At 46.0% G+C, this 25586-nt stretch overlaps 1 protein-coding gene across 3 annotated transcripts in view; it reads left to right on the forward strand.

Annotated features, from left to right (window-relative positions):
- Window positions 1-10: 10 nt before the first annotated feature.
- The window catches only part of POLA2 (DNA polymerase alpha 2, accessory subunit), a 50105-nt gene continuing 24529 nt past the window's right edge, over window positions 11-25586 (forward strand). For 2 of the 3 annotated variants that reach the window (XM_030569396.1, XM_030569397.1), the window contains exons 1-11: window positions 11-181; window positions 877-1004; window positions 2004-2089; window positions 4170-4227; window positions 5244-5350; window positions 7527-7720; window positions 9919-10007; window positions 11285-11440; window positions 12066-12128; window positions 13889-13931; window positions 15427-15551. In XM_030569396.1, coding sequence (XP_030425256.1) covers window positions 97-181; window positions 877-1004; window positions 2004-2089; window positions 4170-4227; window positions 5244-5350; window positions 7527-7720; window positions 9919-10007; window positions 11285-11440; window positions 12066-12128; window positions 13889-13931; window positions 15427-15551 — 1134 coding nt within the window. In that variant the 5' untranslated portion in view covers window positions 11-96. The remainder of the gene's footprint in view (window positions 182-876; window positions 1005-2003; window positions 2090-4169; window positions 4228-5243; window positions 5351-7526; window positions 7721-9918; window positions 10008-11284; window positions 11441-12065; window positions 12129-13888; window positions 13932-15426; window positions 15552-25586) is intronic. The other variant, XM_030569395.1, reaches the window with a different exon arrangement.

Consider the following 25586-nt stretch of genomic DNA (forward strand, 5'->3'; position numbering starts at 1 on the left):
GCGGGCAAGGCGACGGCGGCCGCCGTAAAGCACTGAAGTGTCGTGAGAGTGGCGGGTTTTTCGCTTGCTGTCTGTCTCAGCAGCCGGGGGTGCCGAATGGGGTCGGTCTGTGTCGAGGAGCTGCTGGAGGATCTCAAGGTCTTCGGGGTGGGCTATGAAGAAGAGGCGGTGCCCGACAAACGTGAGGGAGGCGGCACGCGCCATCAGGGGATGAGACGGGAGGAGGAGGGCGGCACAGGCGGGGTGTGGGGGGAGGTAGCAGGAACCGAAGAGGGGCTTGAGGGAGAAATTGGGACGGAGGGGCCTCTAGGGCAGGTGCAACAGGGGTTGTGGGGGCGCACGGAGCGGGCCAGTGGGGCGGTGTTCTGGGGCTTGTGAGGAGGGGTGGGGCACGCGGGCTGTGGGGTGGCGGCAGGTATGGCGTGCTGGGAGTAAGGCGATGGGGTAAATTGAAATCCTGGCGGGGAGGGGGAATTGCGGGGGTGTCTGGAGGAGGGGTTTTGGGGGTATGATTCAGAAAAGTGATGAGCGCCAGAATTTGCTCTTTGGACGCTGCTTCCTTCTGCTCTTAATGTCACTTGTTCTGTTTCCTGTGTTTAACATTGAGAAAACTAGAGGTGGGGACGAAATTCTGTTTGTATCAAGGATGCCAGTTGATAAAGTTGTGTTGCTCCCTCCCAGAGGCTGTGAGGGGGGACAAAATGCCTCTTTCGTTTGGCGCCGAAAATAGCGAGGGACAACTGTGATTTGACTCTAATCTGTCCTCTGCAGTGCTAAACAACTGTAGTTGTGGTGTCTGCCTATTAAAGCGAGAGAGATGACATCTGCAAATTCATCAGTGATTCAGCTTTATATAAAACATCTGTCCTCTTGCAGTGGTTGAACTATGCATGACGCACAGACTGGCACAGAGTGACTTGGCTAATGAATTAGTTGCCTTCACTACAACTAAAGAAGATGGGTCTCGTCTCACTGTAGACATCCTGAATGTCTTTGAACATGAAGTAAGAATGATGTTTACTAAACAGCTAATAGAGGGTTGGGAGGAGGTGTAGTTTGCTTTGTGTACACTGGGGAAAAAGGTCATGGTTTTTAAGACTGTATAGCTAGCACTAAATTCCTACACTCTGGTGTAGATGAGGCATGTGTCTATACCAGCAGGTCAACTTGAAACCTAGCTGGAAATTAATGAGATCTGTGCCTGCAGGCGCAGCTAAAGTACAACTTGTCTTGTACATGGTGCAGTTTTAGAATGTGTTGATTAGAAATACTTTCTTTAATATAATTTTATTATAATTAAGACAAATCTACTGAGAGTGAAACAAATTCAAACCACCTCTTGCCCTACATATAGTAATAATTGAGTATGGTGTTTTGGCTTCTTGCTGCTCTGTAGATTATTTATCTTATATTTTGTATTATAATAACACCTAGAGGTCCCCACTGAGAACAGCAGTCCTATGGTGCTGTGTTCTATATATGCACGGTTAGCAAGTCCCCGCTCTGAAAAGCAAACAATCTAAATAGACAAAACGTTCAAAGAGTGAGAGAAAAGAAAGCTTAATATTTTTGAGACACTTCATTGCTTTTAAAGCAGAAAAAGAAACTGCTTTATAGGTTGATATCGGATCCCCCAATCTTATACAGGTCCCTATCTGCGCCATATTTTTAGTGGCCACTAGACATTTGAGCACATTCTAAAATCCCAAATTGCTTTTGAAATTTTTTTAACTTATTTTTAAACAGAAGTCTGAGGGCTTGAGCACAGGGCTGCAAACTGCCAAGGTCTAATCCTAACTCTGATGCTGTTTCTCTCTGTAGCCTAGGGTGACATTTCATCTCTCTGTGCCTCAGTTTCTCCGTCTGTGAGATGGTGGTGAAGATTAACACCCAGGGTTGGATTAATTGGTTAACACCCTTAAAGATCTTTAGAGATGCAAAGTGCTATATAATCAGATGATGTATGCAGCTTGAAATAGTCATGGACTTTCATTATTCCTCAGGTACTCAACAAAAGAGTTACTAAAGCTCATCAAAAAAAGGACAACAGATACTCTGGAATCAAGGATATCAACACCATTCAGGGACTGTATCCTTCTCTGCTATTTGTTTAATATTAGGACTTCTAACTGAAAAGGCAAAATAAGTCCCTTTTTAGCTGACTTTCTTGATTCAGCCTGTACCTTGATGTTACTATATAGCATAGCTTACAAGGAATTAATTACATGTAATTCAAGAGAGGAAGGATGGTTCAGTGGTTAGGGTGCTAGCCTGGAATTCTGGTCACCGGTTCAATTACCTGCTATGCTGCAGATTTTCTTTGTGACCATGGGCAAGTCACTTGTTTTCTCTGTGCCTCATTTCTCTATCTGTAAATTGAGTACAGTAGCACTGCCCTACCTTGCGGGTGTATGTCACATTAAAGATTGTGAGAGTCTCCGACACTAGGATGATAGGAATCCTAAAAGTACCAAGATAGGTAGTCAACTTTCTCTAATATTAAAAATCTTTACTAATGTTCTCTTAGCCTTAGATCAAAGATAAGTAACAACTTACTCTGCAACACCAGGAGAAACTGCTAAAGAGTCAGTGCTTGTACTGGGCTCCTCTGTGCTTGTTCCCGTTCAAAATATAGGAAGATACTCCAAAGAGCCTACAGTGTAATTTAATATAACTGATGTCGTTATGCAGGGACAAAAACTACGTAGACAACATCAGTAGGCAGTCTTCTGTGGTTGTTATAGCAGAACTGGATTTTGAGGAGGCTTCTCCATGCATAAAAAAGCAAGATGGGAGAAAGCTGTTAACTTTAAGGTTGGAAAATGCTTTCCTTTTGTGTAATGTTTCTTGTCAATATCTTAAGTTGCTCTCAGAACTGCAAACTTTTGAGATACTTTTGAAGCACTCTTGGATAGTTCATATTGGAATAAATCAAGAATGAATTTTTAGTGCTTGACAAAAATCTTGTGACCTCCATTTTACAAGAAGGGCAATGGCCCTCTAAAGATAGTTTTACCTCTAAATGTATTTGTTTTTAAGCACTTTAATTGGAATTATGGACCAGATTCTCCATTGTACTAGTGTAAATGGCTGCACGTGTGTAGGGCAATACACTTCTGTCATAAACAGATAGCTAAGGGTTAATGTCTCTTACACCTGGAAAGAAGTACCTGAAACACCTGACCAGAGGACCAATCAGGAAACCAGACTTTTTCAGATCTGGGCGGAGGGAAGTTTGTGTGCGAGTCCTTTGTTCTTGGGTCTTCGGTCGGTCTCTCTCTCGGCTGTGAGAGGATTTCTGTTTCCTGCTTTCTAATCTTCTGTTTCCCAGTTGTAAGTACAAAAGATCAGATAGTGATTTATATGTTTTTTTTTGTTTGTTTTTTGTTTTTTTTTTAATTTACATGTCTATAGTTGCTGGAGTGCTTTGAATTGTATTCTTTTTAAATAAGGCTGTTTATTCATATTTCTTTTAAGCAATTGACCCTGTATTTGTCACCTTGATACAGAAAGACCATTTTTATGTATTTTTCTTTCTTTTTATATAAAGCTTTCTTTTTAAGACCTGTTGGAGTTTTTCTTTAGTGGGGAACTCCAGGGAATTGAGTCTGTGCTCACCAGGGAATTGGTGGGAGGAAGAAGTCAGGGGGAAATCTGTGTGTGTTAGATTTACTATCCTGACTTTGCATTCCCTTTGGGTGAGGGGGAAAGAGAGATTAGCTCTCGGTACTTCTGTTTTCCAAGGCTGGAGACGAGGAGGGTGGAATCCCTCTGTTTAGATTCACGGAGCTTGCTTCTGTGTGTTTCTCCAGGAACACCTGGAGGGGGGAAGGGAAAAGGTTTATTTCCCTTTGTTGTGAGACTCAAGGGATTTGGGTCTTGGGGTCCCCAGGGAAGGTTTGGGGGAACCAGAGTGTCCCAAAACACTCTAATTTTTTGGGTGGTGGCAGCTTTACCAGGTCCAAGCTGGTAACTAAGCTTGGAGGTTTTCATGCTAACCCCCATATTTTGGACGCTAAGGTCCAAATCTGGGACTAGGTTATGATAACTTCCAAGACAGAACCATAGGATTTTGCAAATGACTGAGTAAAGGTGCAGGGCAACAAATGATCAAATCCTATATTTCAGTAGACAGGATTCTGTTCTCTTCCATGACTAATATTTGTTAGCATTGACGTGGAGGAGGAAGAGGAGAACCTCTTAGATGCCTACACAACTCCGTCAAAAGTAAGTGTATTGTCTTCTGTATGTTTCTATTCCAAAAAGAGCTACCCAGCTCCGTTCTCCTCTGAGATGTTGGAAACTGGGTGGAATTTTAAGGCTTTGAGGCATATGTGAAAGTGTTACTGTTTGTTTGCTATTTCTTCTGTCTTAATGCAAGAAAAGATTTACTCTCATCTGCGGTGAGCACAATTTTCGTTCTCATAGGTGTGTGATTAAATATTGTTTTCCTTTCATCAGGGTAAGGGAGGGAAGATAGATCTTGTGGCTGGGCTGGACAGTTTTCATGACTGTTGCAGGGCTGTTTTTAAGGAGTAAGGCCCCAGTCCATCAATGACTTCTACATACTGCTTTGAATTTGGTGTGGGTGCAGGGGTCCATCTGTGCAGGGCCGGCTCCAGGCACCAGCATTCCAAGCTGGTGCTTGGGGCAGCAACCTGCAAGGGGCGGCAGTCCCTGTTGTTTTGCCCCCAAGCAGTGCACCGAATTGCTGCCGCAGGGATGGGGGCAGTCCGTGCGCCCTTAGGGCAGCAGGCGCATTTCCGCAGCGGTGGTAATTTGGCGGCAGCTTCTATGTTTAGCTGAAGCTGCTGCGGACAGCTAAACATAGAAGCTGCTGCCAAATTGCTGTTGCCGCGGAAACGCACCTGCCGCCCTAAAGGCACACGGACTGCCCGCGCCCCCGCGGCTGCAATTCGGCATGCTGCTTGGGGTGGCGAAAACTATAGAGCCGGCCCTGCATCTGTGCAAATGTCATTGCAGTATTGGGGCCTGTGTCACTTTAAAAGTGATAGGCCTGATACTTTGTTGCCCTACTGATCTGGTTTGGGAACATTTTACACCCACTTTACCTGGTATTGATCTAAATGACTACAACAGGTGCATTGCAATGGAGAATAAGGCCCTCTCATGCATCTCCTGAGGAGTAGTAGCTGACAGAGAATGGCATATGTGTAAAACCCTCAATTGAATGTCAAAGTAGTCTGGGAAAGACTGATACATCTGTTCTTCCTGTATTGTAGGGCTCTCAGAAACGGAACATAACGACACCAGAGAATCCTCGGTCTAAAAGGACTTTATCCACCCGTAGCCCCCACTTAGTTTTCTCTCCAAACAGCTTCTCACCAAGGTATGGTACTACTGGTCTCCTACTTGAGTTGGCTATTCTAGCAGCTTCCTGACTCCTCTTCATACTAACTTTGAACGTGGTTCAGATTGTGGCTGAATCTTGAAGCTAAAGCCTCAAGACACATGAAAGTAGAAACTGAATTTCCTCTTGTATAAGCAGGGGAATACCACACAGGAGTAGGGAAGTGATATTACCTCTGTATATGGCATTATTGAAACCGTTATGGGATCACTACATCCAGTTTTGGTGTTCATATTCAAAAAAGATTTTGAAAAATTGGGAAGGGTTCAAAAAAAGAGCCACAATTATCTGAGATCTAAAAAACAGACCTTAAAGTGAGAAACTTAAGTTCAGTCTCTTTATTTTACCCCAAACTCTTGGTCACACCTCAAGTATGTACATGGGGAAGAGATTTTTGGATAATAGGCAGCTCTGTAATTTAGCAGAATGAGATCCACTTATTGAAAACTGAAGCTAGACAAACTCAGGCTAGAAAAAGGTGCACATTTTCAACAGTGAGAGTAATTGTTGCAACAGTTTAGCTATGGATGTGCTGGATTCTCCATCACTTGAAATCCTTAAATCAAAACTAGATATTTTTTCTAACAAATACACTGTAGCTCAAGCAGAATTTATGGGTTTGATGCAAAAATTATTGGATTAGGTTCTCTGGCTTGTACTATATAGGAGTTCAGACTAGATGATCATAATGGTCCCTTCAGGCCTTAAAATATATGAATCTTTCCAACTCCTGTCTTTACAACCCTGTATTATGGACACAGACATAGGTGCCAACTCCGTGGGTGCTCCACCCCGCTCACCTCCTCCCCTGAGCACGCCACCTGGCTGGTTTCCCCTCTGGCTCCCAGTGCTTTCCCGCCACATGAGCACCCCCTGGTGCCGGGAAAAGTTGGTGACTATGGACACAGATTATTAACAATTATGCAATAGCATTTAGAGGCTGTACCTGAGGTTAGGACCATATTGTGATAGGCACTCTACAAACATAATGAGAGAATCCCTGCCCCAAAGAGCTAGTTAGACATGACAGATGAAGGCTGAGAGAAAAATGGGCAAAGTGACTTGATCAAGCTCACAAAGTAGGTCAGTGGCAGAATTTGGGAATAAAACCCAGGCCTCCTGAGTCCTGGTTTGGTGCCCTAATCCACTGCCTTCCTAGTCTCATGGTGTATGCTAATCTGATGACATAGGGGCAAAACTAGAATAAGTCAGGGAGCAGATCTCTGTCTATTTAACCACATATATGGTCCCTATCACTAGTGTCAAAGCACCTCACAACTCCCCTGTGAGGTAAGGCAGTGCTATTATCCCCTATTTAATGATGGGGATCTTAGGTTAAGTGATTTTTTATTTTTTTTTTTTCCTTGAGATCACACAGGGACTCTGTGGTGGGGCAGGAATTGAACCATGTCTCCCAAGTTCTAAGATGGTGCCCTTCCCACTGGGCAATCCTTCTGAAATGACTGACCACTGTGGGATGCCATCTGACCAGAGATGTCTCGGCTTTCCTCTCCCAAAGACAGCCAACAGGGTAGAGACAAAGATCTACCACTACTGGGTTTGGGTGAGCAGAAACTACTGACTGGTTAGACTACTGCTACCTAAGAGACATACAGAGTATAGTGGGAAAGACTTCAACAAGCTGCTGGCTCAGAACCGTTTCTGGGAGTCTGCTTCTTCTCCTGATACTTGCATGTGCCTTTGGATAGTAGGAAAGGCACAGGTGAAAAGAGAAACTTGCTACCAGTACCTCAACCACTTAGCCATTGAAGAGCCCACTGAGTTATGGTTTGTTTGTGTTGAGGCTTTTTTCTTTGTAACCATTAGTGACAATAACCCCATCACATGGTTAAATTTCAACTTGGGTACCTATATTCTTGCCTGCTTAAAACTCCCCCTGCAGTTTCATGTGGATACAGGATTATTCTTGTTCTAAACCATTGTATAGTATTGTTATAATGTGTTAAACAGCTGCCACATCCCACCCAAAAGGTGGCTCCATTTCTGTGGCAGAACAAGTGGTCTACGTCTAAGATATTAGATATCAGAATAAATCCATGTTACAGAAGGCTTGGTCTAACTTGTACTGGATTTGTTGCTTTCAAAGTCAGATGAGATCAAGTTACTTTTCACAGTTTTTCTTCCCTCCATGCAGCGCTACTCCCTCTCAGAAGTATGGCTCCCGGAGCAACCGGGGTGAGGTGGTAACCTCATTTGGCTGTGTACAGGACACATCCTGGAGTGGAAAAGGAGGCCATGGATCAAGTGTGAAGCTCTTTGGTCCACCAGAACAGTTGCTCACCAAGAGTTACAAATTCATGTTCCAAAAGCTTCGTGACATCCGGGAAGGTACCTTACCTTTTTTTTTTAATTTTATTTTATTTTTTTGTATATAAGAACCCCTAATGACTTATGGTATCTTACACTTTGGCTCTTCACATCTTCACTAACTAGGGAAGCCAGAAGCTTCTTCTCAATGAAAACTTTTTCTAGTGAACGTTTTGAAGGCTGCTGTGAGCACATCGGGCCGATGTCCAAGTTCCTCCACTGGCTCCCAGTTAGCTTCCGAGGCAGGTGTGATGCCTGGGTCCTAATTTTAAAGCAATTAATGGATCAGCCCCCAGTGAGATCAAAGAGCAAACTTTGATCTATGAACCACTGTGATAGCTGCGCTCCTTTGGGATAATACAGACCACAAAGCACAGGCTGAAGCATGAGAGAACTGGGGCAGTGCATTTTTGGATAAAGGGACCAGCTATGGAGCAAACTTCTAGAGAGGATTAGGCGAGTCCAGGCCCTCACCACATTTAGAGAATGCTGCAAAATCTTAAGAACAGCATGCATAAAACTGACACCCCATTGTACCCAATAAACCCCAAGCAACCAACCAACAAACAAACCAACAAAAAAAAACCGTACACACAGTTGAGACCTTGAAAAGGGAGCAATGCCAGAGACTCCATGAAGTCTGCTAGGAACTTCACTTTTGCATTCGAGTGTGTGTGTGTGTGTGTGTGTAAGATGCTTTGATACTGCAGTGATTGACTGAAAATCAGGTCTTGTATTTGGAGGTGCTGGCCATCTACAGCTTCCACTGAATTCAGCATCACTGAAAGTCAAGCCAATAATTTAGTGAAAGGTGAGAGATTTGGTTTGCCCATATAAATAGGAATTCCCATACTGGTTCAAGGCAGCATTTTGTTTAGGAGACAAGACATTGGACAACAGTGTTCGGTGCTAGATACGTCTGTGGAAGCTGCAAGAAACTTGAGGTGGTCAGTTAAGGAATAACCTGCCCATAGGGGAGATTGAAAGTTGACTCAAGCTTTGAAGCAAGTGAGTTTTATTTTCTTTCTTCCCTCTCTCCCGCCAGCCCCCCTGTCCCAACCCTCTTTAATGAAACTGTGGATAGTCTTGTCCATATAAATGCTGAATCCTACTCAATTCTTTCCTGAGTGCTGGCTGGTGAGTCTTGCCCACATGCTCAGGGTTTAGCTGATCGCCATATTTGGGGTCGGGAAGGAATTTTCGTCCGGGGCAGATTGGCAGAGGCCCTGGAAGTTTTTCGCCTTCCCCTGCAACGTGGGGCATGGGTCACTTGCTGGTGGATTCTCTGCAGCTTGAGGTCTTCAAACCACAATTTGAAGACTTCAATAACTCAGGCATAGGTTAGGGGTTTGTTATAGAAGTGGATGGGTAGGGTTCTGTGGCCTGCTTTGTGCAGGGGGTCGGACTAGATGATCACATTGGTCCCTTCTGACCCTAGAATCTATGAATCTATAATTCTTGATACCATCTTGTAGCTGTATGTTCCACAGGCTGACTATTTTGTGTGTGTGACCAGTGAAGGAAGATTTTTACTTACAAGTTTTTTAAATTTGTTGCTTTCCAATTTCACTGACTGCCCCTTTGCTTTTGTCATGAGAGAGGGTAATTAGGAGCCCCTCGATTAACATTTTCTATACTGGTCAACATGCTCATCTGGAATGATCCAGGTACTTCATGCTATTCAAAGATGGCATTTGACCTCCAGTTAAAGGAGGCAATTAAGTTTGCCTTTCCTGATCTCAAGAAGTCACTATCTATTGGTATCGCTGTTCCCTTACTGTTTAGGCAGAAGTACTTTCTTCTGCTTTAGGGTAGTATCAGACGTTGGTGACTGCTGGGGTATATGGAGATAGGGGAGTTATGGAATTTTATTAAGGCAGTAGGATAAAGTGTGATCCTGGGACTTGAGAGGTCTGGATTAAATTCCTTGCTCCGCCGTGGACTTCCTGTGTGATCTTAAGTAAAACATTTAGTGTCTCTGTGCCTCAGTTCCATATCTATAAAATGGGGATAACAGCACTTCCCTACCTTGCATGGGGTAATGTGAGGATGAATGTTAAAAATTTGTGAGACTCTTGGGTTCCGCGGTAAGGGGGGGCCAGATAAGTACCTTGGATCCTGAAAGATAAACTCTATTTTAAATTGGCTGCTGACTTCATGTTTTGTCTCCTTGTTTCTGCAGAAATCTTAAATGTTCTTACACTGTTTTATGATTTTAGTATTGTCCTGGAAGATAGAAGAACTCGGGGATGCACTGAAGAAACATTACAAGATCGAGGAGTTCACCTCTGTGTTAGTCCCTGCACAGGTAAGCCCTGCATCTCAGGAGCTTTTTCATAATAAGTGTGTGTTTGCAATTCTCTTCTGTTATGTCTTTGTCTGTCACTACATTGCATTGGCAGTGATTCTTCCACTAAATACCCTCAAATATTTAAAAGTTTCACTTTTGAGACTGTTGGTCAATGGCATGTTGTGTAGTTACCCTCTGCTTCCTTATTCTCAAGGAAACTTATAAGAATAGAGGACTTGCCAGACTGGATCAGACCAGGGGTCTGTGTAGCCTGATATCCTATCTCTGACAGTGGCCAATACCAGATGCTTTAGAGGAAGGTATAAGAATAGTCAAGGAGGACAACAATGGAATTACTCCTATAGGGGACCTTCCACATGCCTGTTGTTTATGCACCGGCATGTGCCTTTAGACAGGAGTGCTTAAATTCCTTCTAAACTTTCTGTCTTATGTAATAGTGGATGTTAATGTTATCCATATAAATTAGGCTTAAGTAGACTCCAGCTTTTACTTATAAGGAGAACCAATAGCCAGAAAGTCGGCAGTATGTTGGAACTGTCTGAAGAGCCAGAGCCAGAAGACCAGCTGGAGCATGTGAGGATGTCTGTAGCATTTGGAGAGCAGCATAGCAGACTTGCACAACCTGAACAGTGAGACAGTCCAAACCAGAGGGGACGGATGGTCTAGAGTTTAGGGCACTGGCCTGAGACGTGGGTTCAATTCTCTGCTTGGCCAACAGACTCCCTGTATGACCTTGGGAAGTCGCTTAATTCTTGCATGCCTTAGTTCACCATCTGTACAGTGGAATAATAGTGCTTTGTTTACCATACCGGGGTGTAATGAGGATAAATACCTTAAATATTGTGAGTGTCTCCGATACTACAGTATTGAGATACATGTAAGTACTTTAGATACAACTGTGACCATACATCAACTTGCTTGGTTTGCATTACCGCCTCCTTAAGCCAAATTGGCCCAGCAAAAATGGGCCTGATTTGCAAACTACGGTAAAAATTTGTGTCTGCAATGAGTTGCATCCACAACTGATTCATTGAGAGAGCTTTATTTCTCTCCCAGGAAGTCCATTGTTAGGCTCATCTATTGCAGGTGAAAATTGGGCCTGAAAATTAGGCCTGAGGTTTCTCTTTCTTGCCCTGAGGTTCATCTTCGTTTTTAAGGCAAGATCCATGCACTAGGAATTTGTGGAGCTTTGGAGACTGCTGTCTTGCATGGGAGATGAATTTGTGCTGTAGGATTCCTTTGGCTAAGATCATTCTATGCTTTCTGTTCTGTAGGAACCCGTCACTGTGCTGGGACAGATTGGCTGTGACAGCAACGGAAAACTGAATGCCAAGTCAGTCATTCTAGAAGGGGATCGGGAACACTCTTCAGGAGGGCAAGTTCCTGTGGATTTATCAGAACTGAAAGAATACTCCCTCTTTCCAGGACAGGTGAGGTGTTGGCTGGGGCAGAAGGGGCTAGGAAATCTGTCCATTACTTTGAGATGCAGGAATTATATAAGGTAGTTTTCAAGGTTTGAGTCCTGGTTTCTAGAATGCTGGGTGGGAGGGTTAGAATTGTCAAAGGAGCCTAATCAGTTTCAGTGGTATCTGGGTAACTTTGAAAATCACTTAATCTCTGTGACTCAGTTTTTCTGTCTTTAAAATGGGGATGATGCTTGCTTTGTTTTGTAAAGCACTTTGAGATCTGGATATGAAAAATAATAGCCAAGGTTTTATTATTACTACTTGGGGGATCGGCAAAAGTATATTACCTTATAATAAAACCATTCTGGTGTAGTAGACACAACACTGGACTGGGGGCTTGCATATTAGGCCAGCGGCAGAGCCAGACATATCAGGTGACCTTGGGCAAGTCATGACCCCTCTCAGTGCCTCAGTCTCCCCTCTGTAAAATGGGGCTAATGCTATTGACCTCTTTTTCGTAAAGTGCTTTGCAATCTACTGAAGAAAATACTAAATAAGAGCTAGGTATTATCAATAACTTAGCCCTTTCCTGAGTCTGAACAAGCAGTTACCCTTGTGTCATGGTTTCTTCTATCTAACTGTTTTCCAGGTTGTGGTGATGGAGAGTATTAACAGTACAGGTGGAAAACTGGTTGCATCTAAGCTATATGAGGTGAGTAAACTAAGCACAAATTCTTTTCTACTCTTCCCATGTCTTTGTGCTGTCAATGAAACATCAGGAACAGGTCTAGAACTTTTCCCAGAAACTGGCTTATCTGTTCTTACAAACATAGGTGCCAACTCCATAGATGCTCCAGGGCTGGAGCACCACGGGAAGGTAGGGGAGGAAAGGTGGGTGCTTAGCACCCACCGGCAGCCCCCCTATCAGCGCCTCCCACTCCCCCCAGCGACTCCCACTTGCCACAATCAGCTGTTTCGCAGTGTGCTGTGTGGGAGAGGGGAGGAGCAAGGGCTGGATGCACTCAGGGGAGGATATGGAAAGGGATGGGGTGAGGGTGGACCTTGGGACAGAGCCTTGGGGAGCACCCTCGGGCACATTAGAAATTCAGTGAATATGCTTACAAGCGATTTTAGAGTTGGATGATCAAAAGAATTTAATTGTGACATAATTCTGAATGATTAAATAACTAACCCTTCCGGTAAAAAAAAGTTAGTCTTGTCTATCTAAGTAACTTGTACTGAGTACAAGTTAATCCTTACCATTTGTGAGGCACATCTGTTAAAATGTGGGTCTAAGCTGTCAAAAGTAGGTAATGATTTTGAGGTGCCTCTATTTTTGAGTTCCCAAGTGATACATTTAAAGAAGCTGGCTTTCAAAATATGCTGAGCACCCACTTCCTGAAAACTGGGCCCCTTTAGTGTCTGAGGTTGGATTCCTCCTCCTCCTCCTCCCCCCCCCCCCCCGATTGTGAGGGACTTCTGAAAAATTTAGGCCAAGGTTTGTATTTCAATGTACGTCTTTTGTGTTAGGTTTATTACATCTGTGTATCGCTAGGTGTTCGATATGGTGACACCCTAGAACATCAGAAAATAAAACACTTATTAACGTGGCATCCAGAAATCACACTGCTAGAAAGACTATCCACAACTTACTGGGAGTTCCATCACCTTTGATAGTGCCTGAGTAAACAGGCCTTGCAAAGTTAATAAAACAGGGCTCTTTTAGACTAAAGAGTGCAGAAGGGAATACTTTCTGTTCAGTTTCAGTGCTGATTCTAATAGATCAGTAATATTCCCCCAACTCCACGTTCTGATTCCCAAACACCTCCTGCAGTGCTGATGTTCCTTGAAATCTACATAGAAAAACAGAGCAATCTAACTTTACTTCCTTAGCAAGCATCCCTCCACCTGTTTTGTGCACATGCAGCTGACGTGGTTACATTGCATCTTTATTCCACGACTTAGGCATCTTGCAAAGACCTCTTAAGTAAATGCTTTTTACTAAGTATCACAGGGTTTGTCTGAGACTGACCAAGTGCCCCTTGGGGGATGTGTAGTTTTTGGATGGCTGTTGCAGCAATGTCATATCTGTCAATAATGCATGAGGCTGACTTTCCCCCACCCTCGATTTCTTAATCTCACTAAGCCCCTGTGGGCAGTAGATTTATAGAGCTTAGTGCACATCACAGGTGGTTGAGGTCACTTGCCCTATGGTCTTGTGCTTCACGGGACCACAGAGGCATGTGTTAATTACCTAGGAATGTATTTGTTCCCATTAGTTGATCAAATCAGACTTTCTCTTCACTCCTGCAGAGGCTGTTACAGTGCAGGGATGGAATAAATGTCTTTCATGTAGAGGCTATGGACCAAATCCTACTGTGAGTTTGTATTGGTGTTGCTGAGAGTAGAATTTGGCCATGTACAATTATTCCCTTTGCTTGCAGTGATTTTTCAAGTATCCTTTCCCTTCAGGGGGTGCCTCTTCCTTTCTACCAATCTACAGAGCAAGTTGATGGTGAGTTCAATCATTTTTAAAGATTTCTCCCCCTGCCCCCCAGCTTAGAAAATCAAGGTTAGCTTTTCATACTGGTCCTGTAGGGAATTAGACAGATACACACTCAACAGCACAAACTGCAGCTAGTGCAGTTTCTCAGATCTGGTGCACATGAAACTGTTTAAAAGCATCATTAAGTACTCTTTACTGGGCATAGCTTCCTTTTTTTTTTTTTTTTTTAATTAGTCCATTGTGGGATTGTTCTTGGATCTGATCCCAGTGATCTGTTGTTAAAGTAATCTCCTGTGCTCTGACTCTGCACTGAGAATGTAATGAAAAGTTGAATTAATTTCAGGGACTGCCTTAAACCAGCCAAAGACATTTAGTTAAAATTTTTAAGACAGGCCCATATATATATATTTTCAGCAGCTTTCCATCTGCTGGAAGGGCAATCCGGGAGGGAAACAGAGGAAAAATGATCAGTTCATCACATGCTGAGAAGTCACTGTTGATCTCTCCAGTCTTTCTGTATCAGAGTCTCAACCTCTCTTGAACCATGCCCCACCTTAGCACTGCCCCCTTAGCACTTGGAGGCCCCCCCATTACAAAAATACCCCCCCACCCTTGAGCACACTAAGTCACAACAGCACTCACTCAAATTTGGCTCAGTCTCTCCTCTATCAGATGGAGGGGTGGCTGAGCCAAACCTGAGAGGTGATGCCACATTTCGCCTCCTGCGGACCACATGGCAACACCACTCACTTAAATTTGAGCCATTCCCCTACCCCCTGGTCATGACGGAGGGGTGGATAAACCAAACCTGAGTGGTGCTGTGACCTAACCGCTGACCTGTGAGGGGGCCCGATGAGCCTTCTTAAAGTCTGATGTGCCCCTTTCATTGAGAACCTCTGGCTTGATTTTTATTGTGCAATGAAGATATCAGCACATCTGGCCAAACTTGGGGGTGAGCTGAACAGGGCAGTATGAATCACTCATGATGCTGAATTGTCTTTCTTCCTTCTACTTCTCATCCTCCCCATGCAAATACTTAACACAAACAATGTCTTGGCTATAGTCTGGGTTTTTACCCTCTTTCCCTCAATCAGTGAGGTGGCACTACATGATTGCCTGGATAGCATCCCTTGTAAGACCATCTGACGCATCAGAAGAGAAGTGTTGTTTTTTTTTTTTTAATAGAATGAAAAAGAGAGAGATTTTAAGTGGCAGGGTGGGGAATGCTCTTTTGTATTGCACACCCCAGCCAAAAAAATCGAACAGCCAAGAAATAGCACTGAGCTTGTGTGGGTGCGTATCAGATCTTAAATGTCACATTACAGTACCTCTTTACATATGATGGATGCTTCTGTGTACAACATCTGAGAGCAAGATCTTAGAGAGAGAAAATAGCACCTGGCAAAGGGAAATCCCCCACGTGTGTGAAGGCAGGATAGAGGATGCCCTATGGGCAAAGGCGGAGCTTAGAAACTTGTGCTGACACTGCTGCAATACATTTTAGATTTGGAGCTGCAAATGGTCTTGGTTGCTTGTGGGCCCTACACAACTTCTGACAGCATCACTTATGACCCTATGTTGGATCTGATTGATATTATCAACAAAGACAAGCCAGATGTTTGCATCCTGGTAAGAGAGAATATTCTTTACTTTTGGATTATTCAGGAGAAGAGTTGCATGTTTGGGTATGGATCCTGCAATGAATTTTATGCAGATGGACCCCTGCCCAGCATGAAGCCCATTGACTTCAGTGGGGTTCCATGCAGGGGTCTTCCCACACAGAGCTCCTGGCAGAACTAGGGCTGCGGTCCCAACTAGGGGTCTCCTGAGAAATGGCTTTTACCCCAGTAATTATCCTGAAATATTTCTTTTGTTTATGTAGGACCTGTTCTCCTCTACCTCCAACTGTTACTCTTATTACATCTGGACATAAATTTATATTCTGATCTCTCAAAATTTAAGCATTTTTTTAATTATCTGTATTACTATAGCACCTAGGAGCTCTAGTCATGGGCCGGGGCTCCCAATTGCACTAGGTGCTGTACAAACACAAAACAAAAAGATGGTCCCTGCACTAAGGAGTTTAAACTGTAAGTATAAGACCAGAGACAACAGATGGATACAGACAGACAGGGGAGTACAAGGAAACAATAAGACAATATTGGCTAGCATGCTAGACTGGGGTCTCAGCACACCAGCAGCCTAACTATGGTCATTTTAAATTTTTGGTAGGCATCACAGAACAGAAGTCTTGAGGAGGGTTTTGAAGGAGGATAATGAGGTAGCTTTGTAAATGTTTTTGGGGAGCTCCTCTCAGTGTGAGGAGCAGTGTGGGAGAAAGCACAAAGATGCTTAACTCCAGGCATGTGCCTAGTGCCATTGAAGTCAAGGGGAGTGTTCATATGCTTTAAATTAAGCATGTGCATAACTTTTTGCAGGATTGGGGGGCTTTAGAATGTAAGCATTGTAGAGCAGTGTCTGTGTCTCTGTATGTTTGTACAGTTCTTAGCACAATGAGGTCCTGATTCCAGTTGTGGCCTTGGTCCATAATAATAGGATTCTAAAGCACAAATCCTCTAAGAATCATTGCAGCTGTTTGACTGCATAGCAACCCAACTTAACTGTTTAGGACTAGAAAAGATGATGATTCCCATATCTAATTAATTAAAATTGCAGGTGGGGAACTGAAGGATGCAGAATGGAATTACTCAAAGCTGGAGTTTGGCCAGGACACTGGGGTTAATGCTTTTACAAAAAGTTCTATGGGATATTTTAATGAACATGGGCTTTCAGGACCTTAGTTTTATTTCCCTTTTTTATGCAGTTGCTTTGTAACTAAATGGTATAACATGAATCTGAAAACTGTTTCCATTCAAAAATACTAGGCTTAAAAGTGATGTGATCAATTAGGCTACAATCCAAAAAGCAAGATGACCATTCTTAGTCAAAGTTTGTTGCTGCAAGTCCTCTTACAAGGCCCATAATACAGGAATGCTTTTTCATCTCCATGTGAAGTTTTGAATTCTCTGGTGCAAATAGCTACCTTGCTGTAATGTGCCCATCTTCTTGGTTGACAGGAATAGCCCTAGGATTAGTGCAACCTAGAATTAGTACATGCCTTTCTCTGTGCTCGATCCATAAATGATGTGAATCTGTGTCTAGCTGAATTGTAACATGCTCACATCCTCTCTGGAGCAGGCATGGAGGCAGAGACTTTGATTAATGGATTACTTCCCTGGGACAGAGGAAGCTCACTCCAAAGTGTGTGAGGCCTACAACAGTTCAGATTCTAGGACCTCTCAAGCTGATCTGTCCAGAGAACATCTGTGACCTACTGTAAATTGGGCGCATGGGGCATGGGACACAACCACCCGGGCCAGGGGATTAAGTTAGGATTTCTAGTGACTTGAGCATAGGACTGGAAGCCATTGGCTCTCTTTCTGCCACTATCTTGTTCTGTGGTCTTGGGAAAGTCTGAGTGTCTAAGGCTTCCCCATCTGAAAAAGAAATACTCAGTCCTGTAATTTACTGAGTTAAGTGCACAATAGTATTAAGAGGAAGCTCTGGTATATAGTATAGCCTAGAGCCCCAACTGAGTTTAGGGCCTTGTTGTCCAAGGTGTTTCACAGATACAGTGAGACAGTCCCTGCTCCGAATAGGCAAGACAAATAAAGAGTGGGAGGTGAAACAGTCAGAGAGAGGGGAAGTGACTTGCCCACAGTAGCAGAGCTGGGAAAAGAACTTGGGTCTCCTGACTGCTAGGCCAGTGCTCTATCCATTAGCCCATGTTGCCTTTTTTTTCTCTTTTTAAATTGAATTCTAAACAATACTAGCTGTAAACCGAAGAGTTTTTAGATTATGTACCACATAAGGGATAGGGTTTATCAGCTAGCCCACTAGAGGTCGTAGTGTGACTTCAAAACCAAGCCATGTCTGCCCAGAAGAGACTAGTTGTAGTAACATTTTTATGTTGGATAATCTCATTTGTATATATATTATTTTTTTAAGAATGCACAATGAATTTAAACCAAAAATGAAGCCCAGTGTCTGTATGTAACTACATGAAGTTATCCATAGCCTCACAATCCCTGTGAGTGTCCAACAAATACAGGCAGTTATTAAATTCCCTTGGGAATCAATGATTTACCCTTCTATTTAGAAAAGGTGAAAGGCACCTTGAAAAAAACAGTTACCTTCTTGTAACTGTTGTTCTTTGAGATGTATTGTTCATGTCCATTCCAATCAGGCATGTGTGCGCGCACAGTAGCCAGAAGGTTTTTCTCCTAGCAGCAATCATAGGGCCAGCCTGGGTGCCCCCTGGAGTCGCACCTTCATGGCACCCAATATAGAGCACTACTGACCCTACACCACCTCAGTTCCTTCTTGCCAGCTACTCCGACAGAGGGATAGGAGAGTGGGTATTGGAATGGACATGAACAACACATCTCAACGAACAACAGTTACAAGAAGATAAGTAGCTGTTTTTAATTCTTCGAGTGCTTGTTCATGTGAATTCCAATCAGGTGACTCCCAAGCCCAAGTTCAGGTGGCAGGGTCAGAGTCATCCACTGATTGGAGCACCGTTCTACCAAAGGTTGCATCATCTTGGGCCTGCTGCATAATCACATAGTGCATGGTGAAAGTGTGGATGGAGGACTACATTGCTGCTCTGCAGATTTCCTGAGTAGGGAGCAGCATCAGGATCGCTGTTGTTGAAGCCTGTGCCCTGGTGGAGTGCACAGCGATCAGGGGTGCGGGAACCCCTGCCAGGCTGAAGCACTCGCGGATGCAGGATGTGATACGTGACAAAATGTGTTGTGACGACATGGGTAGGCCTTTCATTCTGTCCTGCCACTACCACGAATAACTGGACCGATTTTTCTGAACAGCTTTGTGCTCTTGATGTAAAAGGTTAGCACCCTACAGACATCTAGTGAGTGGAGTCTGCTCCCTGCTGCTAGAATGCAGCTTAGGGTAGAACGCTGGGAGAAAGATGTCCTGGTTAATGTGAAACTGTGACACAACTTTTGGGAGGAAAGCAGGGTGAGGCCTGAGCTGCACCTTGTCCTTATAGAACACAGTATAAAGGGACTCTGAGGTTAGGGCCTTGAGTTCAGACACCCTCCTGGCCGAAATTATTGCCACCAGGAATGCCATCTTGTAAGAGAGGTAAAGCAGAGAGCACGTTGGCAAGGGCTCAAAAGGCGGTCCCACGAGTCTAGAAAGGACCAGGTTGAGGTCCCAGACTGGGACAGGCTGGCTGACATTGGGGTATAGCCAGTCGAGCCCTTTTAAGAACTGGCTGACCATCGGGTTAGCAAACACAGAGCAGCCCTCCTCGCCTGGGTGAAAGGCCGAGGTGGCGGCTAAGTGCACCCTTATTGATGATAACGAAACCCCTGCTGCTTCAGATGGGGGAGGTAGTCCAGAATAAGCGGCACTGATGCTAGTGTTGGGGATGAATGGCGCTGCACCGACCAGATTGAAAATCTCTTCCATTTGGCAAGATATGTGGCTCTCGGGAGAGTTTTCTGCTGCTAAGAAAGACCAGTCTAACCTGGCCTGAACAGGAAAGCTCAAATCTGGTTCAACCATGGAGCTTCCATGCCGTGAGGTGAAGCAACTCGAGGTTCGGATGTTGAAGACAACCGTGATCTTGTGTCAGAAGGTCCAGGAAGAGCAGCAGCTTCCATGGACGTGTCTAGGAGAGATGTGTACCATTGCTGACTGGGCCAGGCTGGTGCTATCAGTATGACCTGAGCTTGTTCCATCCAGATCTTGAGGAGCAACTTGTGAACGAGCGGTATGGGTGGAAAGGCGAATAGGAGATAACATCCCCAATGGAGGAGGAAAACATCTGTCTGGAACCCGGGCTGTGATTTTTTTTTTTGGAAAGAGCAGAACTGCTGGCACTTCCTGTTGTATTGCATGGCGAATAGGTCTATCTGGAGAAAGCCCCACCTCTGGAAGATTGAAATTGCGATGTCCAGGCGAAAGGACCACTCATGGCCGTGAAACAACCTGCTGAGGTGATCCACCAGCTTGTTCTGTACCCAAGGGAGGTATGACATTTGAAGGTGTATGAATGTTCTACACAAGTCCCACAGCACGAGGGCTTCCTGGCACAGGGGAGAGGAGCATTCTCTCACACACTTACACCCATTTGTTGAGAGAGAACATTGCTGTGGTGGTGTCTGTCATGACACCACGTTGTCCCGTTTTAATATGCCAGGCGCACCGCTCTTAGATCTCTGACATTGATGTGAAAAGCCAGATCTGCCTGAGGTCAGAGACCCCAAGTCCTGCAGTCTCCTAGATGTATTCCCCAGCCCAAGTCTGATGCATCCATCGCTAGCAACAGAGATGGCTGCAGACTGGCGAAGGGGATCCCTTGGCATACCTCCTGAGAGTCGAGCCCCCTAGGAGGGAGTTGAGGACCGGCGAAGCAGGGTCCCAATTCTCTCCAAGCTGTCCCTGGCCAGGCGGTACACTGATGCAAGCCACGACTGAAGAGGTCAAAGCCTTAGTCTGGCATGCTGCACCATATTGGTAGAGGCAGCCATGTGTCCGAGAAGCTTCAGGCAGTTTCTTGCTGTGGTGGGAAACTATCTGAGGCCTCAAATCATATCAATCAGGGCCTGAAACCTCACTTGTGGCGGGCATGCTCTGGCCTGGGTCGAGTCCAATGTTTCCCCTATAAATTCTATCCTCTGGACTGGGGACAGAGTTGATTTTGCGTCATTTAGAAGGAGACTCAGGTTGTCAAAGGTGGCTCTGATGGATCTGACCTGAGCTGCTTGGAGTGACCCTTGATTAGCCAGTTGTCAAGGTAAGGAAACACCTGTACTTGATGCCTGCACAGAAATGCAGCTACGACTGCCATGCACTTGGTGAAAACATGAGGTGCTGCTGACAGGCTGAACAGGAGGACTGTAAATTGATAGTGAGTGGTGTTCACCACAAACCCGAGGTATTTCCTGTGGGGCTTGGTGATCATGATATGAAAGTACATATCCTTCAAGTAGAGGGCAACATACCAGTCTGCTGGAACCAATGAAGGAATGATGGAGGCCAGAGAGACCATGCGGAACTTGAGTTTCTTTACAAACTTGTTGAGTTCTCGCAGGTCCAGGATGGGCCTGAGGCTGCCTTTGGCTTTCGGTATTAGGAAATAGTGGGAATAAAAGGCCTCACCCCTGTGCTCCTGAGGAACCTCCTCCACTGCCCTAAAGATAGGAGTGACTGCATCTCCTGGATAAGGAGTTGCTCATGAAGCGGAACGGGAGAGGTTTAGAAGGGCAGGAGGGCACAGAATTGGATGGAGTCTCCCTGCTCTACCATGAGGAGCACTCATCGGTCCGAGGTGATCAGGACCATGCACGGTACAAAGGGGATAATTGGGACATGAAGGTAAGGTGGGGTGCATCCATTGTCAGGTGTGGTACATCATCATCGACCTCAACGGCTTGGGTTGTCCCGAGCCCTGACCAGAGAGTTGGCATGACCTTCTCCTGCCATTCCGATTTCCTCCTTCTGGACCCATCTTGTCTGTTCTGATGACCGAACCGCTGCTGGAGCTGCGGACGGAAGTGTCTCTGCTGCGTCGGAGTATAGAGGCCCAGGGACCTGAGGGTGGCTCTGGAATCTTTAAGGCTGTTTAGCTTTTTGTCCATCTTCCCTGAGAAGAGAGTCTCACCCTCAAAGAGCAGATCTTGGATGGTCTGCTGTACATCATAGGGGAGGCCAGAAACCTGAAGCCATGAGTCCCTTCTCATGGCCACTCTAGGAGCCATAACTCTGGTTGCTGCATCTGGCCCGTCAAGTGCCACCTGAAGGGATGCTCTGGAGATCAGTTTCCCTTCCTCAACCAAAGCCGAAAATTTAGCACAGGAGTCTGAGGGCTGCAGACTATAGCCATTGCTGAGCAGGCATTGTAGGAGTACCTGCTGACAATGGATGGCCTGCTGGTTGGATATACGGAGTTGCAGTCTCCCCATGGAGTAAACCTTTTTGCCTGAAAAGATCTAATTTTTTGGTGTCCCTATTCATGGGTGAAGGGCCTTAAAATCCTTACGTCTCCCGCTGGTTAGCGGCATCCACCACCAGTAAATCAGGCTGAGGGTGGGAATAGAGGTGTTCATAGCCCTTGGAGGGCACAAAGTACTGATGCTCATTGCACTTGGCCATAGGTGGCAGCGAGGCTGGGGTCTGCCAAAGGGTCTTGGTCATGTCTGTGAGTCTTTTTATCAGTGGTAAGGTGATACAGGCAGGGCCAGAGGGAGCCAGGATGTCCACCATAGGGTCCGCATCATCCACAGCTTCCTCTGCCTTAATGCCTAGACCCTGGGAAACCTAGCGCAGCAGCTGCTGCAGCACCCTGGAGTCTTCTAGAGCTGGGGCTACTGAAGTGTCCTCTAGGGTCGGGGTGGGCAAACTATGGCCTGCAAGCTCATGCTGGGGAATGAGGTCTGGGGCTTGCCCTGCTCCGGTGCTCCAGCTGGGGTGCTGGATTGGGAGCTGCACCATACGGCTTGGCCTGATTCCAATGCTCTAGCCAGGGTGCTGGGTCGGGGGCCGCACCATGAGGCTCCCGGAAAACGCAGCATATGGCCCCACTCCAGCTCCTGTGTGCTCAAATGGGAGCTGCAGGGGCAGTGCCTGTGGATGGGGCAGCGTGCAGAGCCACCTGGCTGTGCCGCTGTGTAGGAGCCGGAGAAGGGACATGCCACTGCTTCCGGGAGCTGCTCAAGGTAAGCTACACTCTGAGCCTGCACCCCGATTCTCTCTCCATGTCCCAATCCCATGCCCCAGCACTAATCTCCCTCCTGCCCTCCAAACCCCTTGGTCCCAGCGCAGAGCATCCTCCTGCACCCCAAATTTCTCATCTCCAGTCTCACCCCAGAGCCTGCACCCCCAATCAGAGCCCTCACCCGCTTCCACACCCCAACCCCAATTTTGTGAGCATTCATGGCCCGCCATACAATTTCTATTCTCTGAGGCCCTGAGGCCGAAAAGTTTGCCCATCTCTACACTAGGGCCTCATCTGATGAGAAGAAGGAGACCCACCAGGAGAGGTGGTTGCTCCCTTCCGTTCTTGCCTGAGGGATCTCTTGAGCCTGTGGGAACTGTGGTAGGTTGGCCTGGTCCTGGTGCTGTGAAAGGCGCGGGTGTCTGTGCTGATGTCAGGCCCCGTTCTGGTGCCAGCAGCTGGTGCAACATGTGTACTGGGGTTCCTGTAGCGTCAGTGCCGAGGGTGTGCCATAGCGGCATTTGGGGCTGCTGATGCCTCTGGTGCTGAAGGTAACTGTGTTAATGACTGAGGCACCTTCTTTGGTGTCCGTGACGTTCATTCTCTCATGATTGAGACCACTGATGCTCCACCCAAGCGGGACCCCTGACTCCGACCCTGGGCTTGATGGAAAGCCCACAGAGCCCAAAAGGACCACTGCAGTGGATTTTGCCTTTGAGGGGCCCACTGCATCGGCGGGACTGCCTATGGTGCTATGAGGAGGATCTTCTGCTCCTGCTATAGTTGAAGAGGTATGAATCTGACTCCGAGTAGGAGGCCCAAAGTGTCACTGCTCCTCTTCAGATAGTGTCAAAGCAGGGGACCAACTGCACTCCCTGTGTGCTGGTGCTAGAATAGAAGGGTGCCGAGGGTGATGGGGATCAGCGTGCCATCGTTGCCGGCTTTCCCTTAGACTGCACGGGGTGCTGGGATGGAAACTGCAGTGCCGGGACACTCTCCTGTTTTGGCAGCGAAAACGGTGCCAGGAGCCTCAGTAGGTCCTGCGCCACCTCGAAAGCCTCTGGAGTGTACAAGAGCAGCAGATGCTCCACAGGTGTAGTGAGCAAAATGGGCCCAGTCTTGACTGCCTCACCTATGCAGGAGTCAACGTGGCCCCACTCTGAGTCCCCGAGCTATGGCCTGATTGAGGTGCCACTGGTGGCTGGCCCCTGGATCTTGCTGAGGGAGATCGACCTCTCTCTCTGACCTCTATTTCTTCTGCGCCGGTGATTGGGCCTGGTGTCGATGGCTGGAATGTCCCCAAGAGGCTCCATGACTGTGCCAAGCTTCCTTGCCAGCATCTTTCTTCGATGCTGGATCCTTTAAAGATGGTGCAGGAGCACTTTGTGCAGAAGATAATGTGCTGGGAGCAGGATCAGCGGTGCCTGGGTCTGACTGAGGTCAGAGAACTGCCTCCATAAGGAGAATATTGACACACTGCTCCCTCTCCTTAATGGTTCTTGGTTGGAATTCCCAACAGATCTTGCCGTGGTCTTTCTGGTGACCCTTGCCCAGGCACTGTAATCAAGAAGTGTGGGGAGTCACTTTTGGGCATGTGCTTCACACAAATCTGGCAAGTCTTAAAGCCCAGGGATCACGGCATGTCCCGGTAACAAATGTGGGGGGAATCCCCCTGTAACCGAAACTTATGAAGAACTACTAAACTTTAATAACTACTAGAAACTAACTATGTACAGCGTATAAAGCACTGCTAATCCACTTGCCGAAGCAAGAGACGAGCAAGGAGACGTTCCAGCTACTGTCATTGGTGGTAAAAAAGGAACCGAGGCAGTGTAGGGGCAGCAGGGCTCTATATTGGGTGCCATGAAGGTGCAACTCTAGGGGCTGGCCAGGCCACAGTTTGTTGCTAGGGTGGGGGTTCTCAAACTGGGGATCGCGACCCCTTGGGGTCATGAGGTTCTTACATGGGGGTCACAAGCTGCCAGCCTCCACCCCAAACCCCGCTTTGCCTCCAGCATTTATAGTGGTGTTAAATATATTATAAAATGATTTTTTAATTTATAATGGGGGTCACACTCAGAGGCTTGCTGTGTGAAAAGGGTCACCAGTACAAAAGTTTGAGAATCACTGTGCTAGGGGAAAAATCTTTCAGGTACTGTACACATGTGTGCACACACACCTGACTGGAATTGACATGAACAAGCACTTGAAGAATAAGGTGATCCCCTTCATTGCCTCCAAGGGGCTCCTCTTTCTAAAGCATCTGGTAATGGCCGATAGACTGAGCTAAATGGACCATTGGAACCAATGTTGGAAAACCTATGTTCAGTGATCGCAAAGCACTTTCTCAGTGTATGATCAAACACACAACTTCCCTTGCTCTGACAGTACTTTTTCAGAGTGCTTTACAAAGGAGGCAAGTAACGTAATCCCCATTTTATAGATGGAGAAACTGAGGCATGGCGAGAGGAAAGTGACTTGCCTTACATCACTCAGAGGCCATTAGCAGAGCTGGGACTAGAACCCAGGTCTCAAGGGTTCCTGCCCAGTGCTCTGCCCACTAATCCACATTACATCCCTCAAGTTAGATGTTAGCCCTTGGGTGGGGAAACTGAGGTACAGAAGGCAAAGTGATGTAGTAGTTCTATGCCCACTTCTGCCCAGTAGACCTGACTCCCAGCTATCATCCACTAAGTTATGTTCCCTCCTTAACTCAGGAATCCTGGCTCTTCTTCCTCTGTTGTCTATTTGACCGCACACCTTCCCTGAACCAGGAGAATGGAACCCAAGAGTATTGGCTCCCAGTCTCTGTTCTAGTCTCTAGAAAACTTTCTTTCCAGCTGCGTCTTGTATATTACCTATGTTTAATGCAGCCTGAGTCACAGTTCAGGGCTGGAGCACGAGTCAGTGAGCAG

Source organism: Gopherus evgoodei, chromosome 7, assembly GCF_007399415.2.
Source record: "Gopherus evgoodei ecotype Sinaloan lineage chromosome 7, rGopEvg1_v1.p, whole genome shotgun sequence".
NCBI lineage: Eukaryota > Metazoa > Chordata > Testudines > Testudinidae > Gopherus > Gopherus evgoodei.